Raw genomic sequence first — 9,157 nt, 5'->3', positions numbered from 1 at the left:
AGAAGATTAGGTTGACTCCAGCAGTAACTTTGAGTGGCAGAGGCAGCTGCGTTACTACTGGGACTTGGATCTAGATAACTGTGTGGCCAGGATGGCTCTGTCCACCTACATCTATGGATATGAATACCTGGGGGCCTGCCTCCTCGTCATCACCCCACTCACGGTAAAACACACACACACACTCAAGACAGTAACAAACAATGTATCAAAGCAACAGTCTAAGACATTGCAGATAGTATCCTTCTGTGCATGATTGTCTTTGTGTGTGTATGTGTGTGTGTGCGCTCGCCCGCGCTTCGGGACATTTTCGCTCATCAGACATCTATTTGAAAAGCACTGCATGGGGAAATACGTGTCAGGATGCTTGATTAACATGCCATGTTCCCCCGTGTCTTAAAGTTAAACAAATCAAAATCTATTTTATATTTGAGATTCTTCAAAGTAGCCACCCTTTGCCTTGATGACAGCTTTGCCCACTCTTGGCATTCTCTCAACCAGCTTCCCTGGAATGCTTTTCCAACAGTCTTGAAGGAGTCCCTACATATGCTGAAAACTTGTTGGCCGCTTTTCCTTAACTCTGCGGTCCAACTCATCCCAAACCATCTCAATTGGTTTGAGGTCGGGTGATTGTGGAGGCCAGGTCATCTGATGCAGCACTCCATCACTCTCCTTCTTGGTCAATATCCTTACACAGCCTGGAGGTGTGTTGGGTCAATGTCCTGTTGAAAATCAAATGATAGTCCCACTAAGCGCAAACCGGATGGGATGGCATATCGCTGCAGAATGCTGTGGTAGCCATGCTGGTTAAGTGTGCATTGAATTCTAAGTAAATCACTGACATTGTCACCAGCAAAGCACCCCACACCTTACACTCCCTCCTCCATGCTTCAGGTGGGAACCACACATGCGGAGATCATCCGTTCACCTACTCTGTGTCTCGCAAAGACACGGCGGTTGGAACCAAAAATCTCATATTTGGAGTCATCAGACCAAAGGACAGATTTCCACCGGTCTAATGTCCCCTGCTCGTGTTTCTTGGCCCAAGCAAGTCTCTTCTTCTTATTGGTGTCCTTTAGTAGTGGTTTCTTTGCAGCAATTCAACCATGAAGGCCTAATTCACACAGTCTCCTCTGAACAGTTGATGTTGAGATGTCTGTTACTTGAACTCTGTAAAGCATCTATTTGGGCTGCAATTTCTGAGGCTGGTAACTAATGAACTTATCCTCTACAGCAGAGGTAATTCTGGGTCTTCCTTTCCTGTGGCGGTCCTCATGAGAGACAGTTTCATCATGGCGCTTGATGGTTTTTGCGACTGAACTTGAAAGAACTTTCAAAGTTCTTGACATTTTCCGTATTGACTGACTTCATGTCTTAAAGTAATGATGGACTGTTGTTTCTCTTTGCTTATCTGAGCTGTTCTTGCCATAATATGGACTTTTTCTTTTACCAAATAGGGCTATCTTCTGTATACCACCCCTACCTTGTCACATCACAACTGATTAGCTCAAATGCATTAACCCGTTGTGTCTCTCTAGGATCTCTCCATCCATTAACCCGTTGTGTCTCTCTAGGATCTCTCCATCCATTAAGCCGTTGTATGTCTCTAGGATCTCTCCATCCATTAACTCGTTTTGTCTCTCTAGGATCTCTCCACCCATTAACCTGTTGTATGTCTCTCTCTAGGATCTATCTAGGATCTCTCTAGGATCTCTCCATCCATTAACCCGTTGTATCTCTCTAGGATCTCTCCATCCATTAACCCATTGTATGTCTCTAGGATCTCTCCATCCATTAACCCATTGTATGTCTCTAGGATCTCTCCATCCATTAACCCATTTGTATGTCTCTAGGATCTCTCCATCCATTAACCCGTTGTATGTCTCTAGGATCGTTGCTACCTGTGTCTGATGGGGGCTCTTCAGTTAGACCTTGGTGGGGCTCCAGCAGGACCAGCTGGTACAGGGAAGACGGAGACCACTAAGGACCTGGCCAAGGCTCTGTCCATCCAGTGTGTGGTCTTCAACTGTTCTGATGGACTGGACTACAAGGTACTGATTAGACTTACCAGCACAGAACCTTCTATTCCAGGGCTTCCCAAACTCAGTCCTGCCCTAGCACTGCACGGCTGAGTCAAATAATCAGAGCTTGATGTTGAGTTGGCTATTTCAATCAGCTGTGTAGTGCTAGGGCAAAAACCAAAGCGAGTTTGGGAAATCCTGTTCTCTCCCCCTCTTCCTTTCCCCTTCTAATCCTAACCATCTTTCTCTCTCTGTCTCTCTCTCTCCTATTCTCTTTGTTTTACCCAGACACTAACACTAGAGGACAGTGTCACCACAGCAGTGGATCTTCTTCATAATGAAGGATTCTGTTATATTCCTGCTCTCTGCTGAACCAATCACCTGTCTGTGTTTCAGATGATGGGGAAGTTCTTCAGTGGTCTGGCCCAATCAGGGGCCTGGTGCTGTTTTGATGAGTTTAACCGCATCGACATCGAGGTGCTGTCTGTCATCGCCCAGCAACTCATTACTATCCGCAATGCCAAGATGGCCAAGGTATACCCTCCCCTTTTAGAATATCTTTACATTTGGAAACTGGGTGGTTTGAGCCCTGAATGCTGATTGGCTGAAAGCCGTGTGGTATATGAGACAGTATACCACGTGTATGACAAAATTATGTTAATTATGCTAATTATGTTAATAACCAGTTTATAGTAGCATTAAGGCAACTCTGGGTTTGTGGTATATGACCAATATACCACGGCTAAGGGCTGTATCCAGGCACTCTGCGTTGCGTTGTGCATAAAAACAGCCCTTAGCCGTGGTATATTGGCCAATAACCAATAACCACTCTACCTAAGAAAACGAGATGGTAGATGCTCACAACCTGGTTTAGTCCTCCGTGTCATGTGGTCTCTGTCTTGTAGCTGTCCAGGTTCATGTTTGAGGGCAGAGAGATCAAGCTGGTGATGACATGTGCTGCCTTCATCACTATGAACCCAGGCTACGCTGGACGCACTGAGCTCCCTGACAACCTCAAAGCCCTGTTCAGACCCATAGCCATGATGGTGCCCAACTATGCCCTGATCGCTGAGGTAACTGGGGGGCTGGGGATGTGTTACGGTGCTGTGGTCATTTGTAGCTGGGGACCAGATAATTGACTTCCGTTTCTCCCCGTCCTGCTTCCATTCTCTCKTCCCCCACCCTCCTCCTCTAGGTGATCCTCTACTCTGAGGGTTTTGAGTCCAGTAAGATGACCTCTCTCTCTCTCCTCTAGGTGATCCTCTACTCTGAGGGTTTTGAGTCCAGTAAGACTCTGGCCCGTAAGATGACCCAGATGTACAAGCTGTGTTCTGAGCAGCTTTCTCAACAGGACCACTACGACTTCGGCATGAGGGCCGTCAAGTCTGTCCTCGTRATGGCAGGGTAGGACCCACAGGGGGTGCTATTCTATACCGGTCTAGGGTAGGACACGACGTTGTACCCACCCTGTTCAATCAAACTTGCAAACCGGTATCTGTTAGATTTTGGGGGTAAAAACAAGGTACTTTTGAACTCGTCATGACCAGATAGGACACAGAGAGAAAAACAGAACTCTATTCAATCAAAACCACAACCAGGTATCTGACAGTTTCTGGGCTTATGGAAAAACAAGGTAAAGGTTGCTTTATGTACAATTCAGATTGAACCGATGTTCAGTTTTATCCTCATAGTGCCGTTTACAGATCCTCCTCTACCCAGAACCCTCTACCCAGAACCCTCTACCCAGAACCCTCTACCCTTACGCATTTTACAGGCAGTTCTATGCAAATGTGAACCTTAGGGTAGCGTTCCCAATGGCACCATATTCCCTATGCAGTGCACTACTTCTGACCAGCTTTATAAAGGGAATAGGGTGCCATTTGGGACACAGACCCTATTGTCAAAGCTGAGAGTGACACAGTGCAGGAGGGTGACAGGAAGAGCAGACTAGARGAGGGAAAGCCTTGTTTCCTCCCTGCAGGGCTGACTCAGAGAGAATAGGATAGTAGCATAGGACATCCTGCCTGGTCTACTGACACGTTCCTCATCAGATGACAGCTCCCTGACAGGAAGGACTGAGACACTATATCAACATCATATTAAAGATGATTGGCATCATTCAGACTCGCTGGTCCAGATGTGGTAGTGATTTCCCCTGTCTGTCCCATCCATCACGCTCCTGGTCCAGATGTGGTAGTGATTTCCCCTGTCTGTCCCATCCATCACGCTCCTTGTCCAGATGTGGTAGTGATTTCCCCTGTCTGTCCATCCATCACGCTCCTGGTCCAGATGTAGTAGTGATTTCCCCTGTCTGTCCCATCCATCACGCTCCTGGTCCAGATGTGGTAGTGATTTCCCCTGTCTGTCCCATCCATCACGCTCCTGGTCCAGATGTGGTAGTGATTTCCCCTGTCTGTCCCATCCATCACGCTCCTGGTCCAGATGTAGTAGTGATTTCCCCTGTCTGTCCCATCCATCACACTCCTGGTCCAGATGTGATAGTGATTTCTCGTGTCTGTCCCATCCATCACGCTCCTGGTCCAGATGTGATAGTGATTTCTCGTGTCTGTCCCATCCATCACGCTCCTGGTCCAGATGTGATAGTGATTTCTCGTGTCTGTCCATCCATCACGCTCCTGGTCCAGATGTGGTAGTGATGTCCCCTGTCTGTCCCATCCATCATGCTCCTGGTCCAGATGTGGTAGTGATTTCCCCTGTCTGTCCATCACATCCTCCTGGTCCAGATGTGGTAGTGATTTCCCCTGTCTGTCCCATCCATCACGCTCCTGGTCCAGATGTGGTAGTGATTTCCCCTGTCTGTCCCATCCATCACGCTCCTGGTCCAGATGTAGTGATTTCCCCTGTCGTCCCATCCATCATCCTCCTGGTCCAGATGTGGTAGTGATTTCCCCTGTCTGTCCCATCCATCACGCTCCTGGTCAAGATGTAGTGATTTCCCCTGTCTGTCCCATCCATCATTATCCTGGTCCAGATGTGGTAGTGATTTCCCTGTCTGTCCCATCCATCACGCTCCTGGTCCAGATGTGGTAGTGATTTCCCTGTCTGTCCCATCCATCACGCTTTATCCGATTGACTCACGTAGCTATTGTCTTGTCACAGGGTGAGCTGTTAATTTTACAGGTGTGTGAGTAACAAGCCCTCTGGCTGTCTTTAGAGCCACCCTCTTCTGTCTGTCTCATTCACTTTTTACTACCGCTGTAAATCCAATGTAATGGGCCTGCCATTATCACCCTGTGTGTGTGTGTTACAGCACTCCACATTATTAATGAATGGGTTGGTGAACAGCCACTGGGGAATCATCATCCACCTTGATTAGCCGAGCTCTGGGAAACAAGGGAGGGAGGATGAGAGGCAGAGTAAAGAGAGAGACGAGAGGAATTCACTTCTACCTAACAGCTCCTAACCAAGCTGTGTTGTCTGCATGTGTGTTTGTGTTAAAAGAGAGATGTGAGTGTGTTTAAAGTGATGTATTAATTTCAGTGACCTTTAGATGACCCAGTGATGTATTCAGCTCAGTGACCTTTAGATAACCCAGTGATGTATTCAGTTCAGTGACCTTTAGACGCCCAGTGATGTATTCAGTTCAGTGACCTTTAGACGACCCAGTGATGTATTCAGTTCAGTGACCTTTAGACCCAGTGATGTATTCAGTTCAGTGACCTTTAGATGACCCAGTGATGTATTCAGTTAGTGACCTTTAGATGACCCAGTGATGTATTCAGTTCAGTGACCTTTAGACGACCCAGTGATGTATTCAGTACAGCGACCTTTAGATGACCCAGTGATGTATTCAGTTCAGTGACCTTAGATGACCCAGTGATGTATTCAGTTCAGTGACCTTTAGACGGCCCAGTGATGTATTCAGTTCAGTGACCTTTAGACGACCCAGTGATGTATTCAGTACAGCGACCTTTAGATGACCCAGTGATGTATTCAGTTCAGTGACCTTTAGATGACCAGTGATGTATTCAGCTCAGTGACCTTTAGACGACCTAGTGATATTCAGTACAGGACCTTTAGATGACCCAGTGATGTATTCAGTACAGTGACCTTTAGATGACCCAGTGATGTATCAGTCAGTGACCTTTAGATGACCCAGTGATGTATTCAGTTCAGTGACCTTTAGACGACCCAGTGATGTATTCAGTTCAGTGACCTTTAGATGACCCAGTGATGTATTCAGCTCAGTGACCTTTAGACGACCTAGTGAATTATTCAGTACAGCGACCTTTAGATGACCCAGTGATGTATTCAGCTCAGTGACCTTTACAGACCCAGTGATGTATTCAGTACAGTGACCTTTAGATGACCCAGTGATGTATTCAGTACAGTGACCTTTAGATACAGTGATGTATTCAGTTCAGTGACCTTTAGACGACCCAGTGATGTATTCAGTTCAGTACCTTTAGATGACCCAGTGATGTATTCAGCTCAGTGACCTTTAGACGACCCAGTGATGTGTTCAGTTCAGTGACCTTTAGATGACCCAGTGATGTAGTCAGTTCAGTGACCTTTAGATGACCAGTGATGTATCAGTTCAGTGACCTTTAGATGACCCAGTGATGTATTCAGTTCAGTGACCTTTAGATGACCCATGGATGTATTCAGTTCAGTGAACTTTAGACGATTCCAAATTGAAGTCAGTCAATTCAGGAAGTGATTTAAAGTTAAATACGTTTGAAATACTGTAAATAGCTTATCCTTTTCATTGTATTGAAAATTAATTGAAAAAAAGATGCGATTTTGACTTCAAATGGAATTGACCCGACCCATGTTAGCTACAACTCAGACATGCAATGTCTCTGAAGAGAGAGGGAGCCCCATATTTCTAGAGAATGTATTGTGTGTGTGGTGGTGATCCCCTGCAGCTCTCTGAAGAGAGAGAACCCCCACCTGAGTGAAGACGTGGTTCTGATCAGGGCTCTGAGAGACTCCAATCTGCCCAAGTTCCTCACAGACGATGCCGCGCTCTTTGGGTGAGAGAACACGCACAGACCCTGAACACACATACACACACAGAGACAAACCAATGGTGTCCCACAGCTAATGTTACAGCACTATGGAGAAGAATAGAACGTTGCACTGTTTTACGTTCATGATGCCTTGCTGCAGACTCTGACGTGTGTGTGTGTATGTTCTCTGCTCTAGTGGCATCATGTCTGACCTGTTCCCTGGCGTGTCCATCCCTGAACATGACTACGGTGTTCTCCAAACCACCATCCTGGAGTCTCTAGTGAAACGCAACCTGCAGCCCCTACCCAGCATGACGCACAAGGTACTGACTGACCCTACCCAGCATGACGCACAAGGTACTGGCAGCCCCTACCCAGCATGACGCACAAGGTACTGGAGCCCCTACCCAGCATGACACACAAGGTACTGACTGACACTACCCAGCATGACGCACAAGGTACTGACTGACCCTACCCAGCATGACGCACAAGGTACTGACTGACCCTACCCAGCATGACACACAAGGTACTGACTGACCCCTACCCAGCATGACGCACAAGGTACTGACTGACCCTACCCAGCATGACGCACAAGGTACTGACTGACCTACCCAACATGACGCACAAGGTACTGACTGACCCTACCCAGCATGACCAACGGTACTGATTGACCCTACCCAGCATGACGCACAAGGTACTGACTGACCCTACCAGCATGACGCACAAGGTACTGACTTCCCCTACCAGGATGACGCACAAGGTACTGACTGACCCTACCCAGCATGACGCACAAGGTACTGACTGACCCTACCAGCATGACGCACAAGGTACTGACTGACCCTACCCAGCATGACGCACAAGGTACTGACTGACCCTACCCAGCATGACGCACAAAGGTACTGACTGACCCTACCCAGCATGACGCACAAGGTACTGACTGACCCTACCCAACATGACGCACAAGGTACTGACTGACCCTACCCAGCATGACACACAAGGTACTGACTGACCCCTACCAGCATGACGCACAAGGTACTGACTGACCCTACCAACATGACGCACAAAGGTACTGACTGACCCTACCAGCATGACGCACAAGGTACTGACTGACCCTACCCAGCATGACGCACAAGGTACTGACTTCCCCTACCCAGCATGACGCACAAGGTACTGACTGACCCTACCCAGCATGCGCACAAGGTACTGACTTCCCCTACCCAGCATGACGCAGAAGGTACTGACTGACCCTTACCCAGCATGACACACAAGGTACTGACTGCCCCTACCCAGCATGACCAGAAGGTACTGACTGACCCTACCCAGCATGACGCACAAGGTACTGACTGCCTCTACCCAGCATGACGCACAAGGTACTGACTGACCCTACCCAGCATGACCAACAAGGTACTGACTGCCCCTACCCAGCATGATGCACAAGGTACTGACTGACCCTACCCAGCATGACCAACAAGGTACTGACTGCCCCTACCAGCATGACCAACAAGGTACTGACTGACCCTACCCAGCATGACCAACAAGGTACTGACTGCCCCTACCCAGCATGACCAACAAGGTACTGACTGACCCTACCCAGCATGACCAACAGGGTACTGACTGCCGTACCCAGCTTGACCAACAAGGTACTGACTGACCCTACCCAGCTTGACCAACAAGGTACTGACTTCCCCTACCCAGCATGACCAACACGGTACTGACTGACCCTACCCAGCGCGACCAACAAGGTACTGACTGCCCTACCCAGCATTACTAACAAGGTACTGCTGACTGCCCCAACCCAGCATGACCAACAAGGTACTGACTGACCTACCAGCATGACCAACAAGGTACAGACTGCCCCTACCCAGCATGACCAACAAGGTACTGACTGCCCCTACCCAGATGACCAACAAGGTACTGACTGACCCTACCCAGATGACGCACAAGGTACTGACTGCCCCTACCAGCATGACGCACAAGGTACTGACTGACCCTACCAGCATGACCAACAAGGTACAGACTGACCCTACCCAGCATGACCAACAAGGTACTGGACTGCCCCTACCCAGCATGACCAACAAGGTACTGACTGCCCCTACCCAGCATGACCAACAAGGTACTGACTGACCCTACCAGCATGACCAACAAGGTACAGACTGACCCCTACCC

At 48.3% G+C, this 9,157-nt stretch overlaps 1 protein-coding gene across 1 annotated transcript in view; it reads left to right on the top strand.

Moving 5' to 3' along the window:
- The first annotated feature begins 2,417 nt into the window (after positions 1–2,417).
- LOC111960998 (dynein axonemal heavy chain 6-like) overlaps positions 2,418–9,157 on the top strand; it is a 25,619-nt gene continuing 18,879 nt past the window's right edge. The window contains exons 1-5 of the mRNA XM_023983138.2: positions 2,418–2,552; positions 2,924–3,091; positions 3,274–3,422; positions 6,908–7,015; positions 7,188–7,348. Of these exons, the coding sequence (XP_023838906.2) occupies positions 2,418–2,552; positions 2,924–3,091; positions 3,274–3,422; positions 6,908–7,015; positions 7,188–7,348 (721 nt within the window). The remainder of the gene's footprint in view (positions 2,553–2,923; positions 3,092–3,273; positions 3,423–6,907; positions 7,016–7,187; positions 7,349–9,157) is intronic.

The sequence above is a fragment of the Salvelinus sp. IW2-2015 genome, linkage group LG4q.1:29 (genome assembly GCF_002910315.2).
Source record: "Salvelinus sp. IW2-2015 linkage group LG4q.1:29, ASM291031v2, whole genome shotgun sequence".
NCBI classification, from domain to species: domain Eukaryota; kingdom Metazoa; phylum Chordata; class Actinopteri; order Salmoniformes; family Salmonidae; genus Salvelinus; species Salvelinus sp. IW2-2015.
The sequence above is the reverse complement of the archived record's forward strand: the minus strand, read 5'-3'. Positions and strand labels throughout refer to the sequence as shown.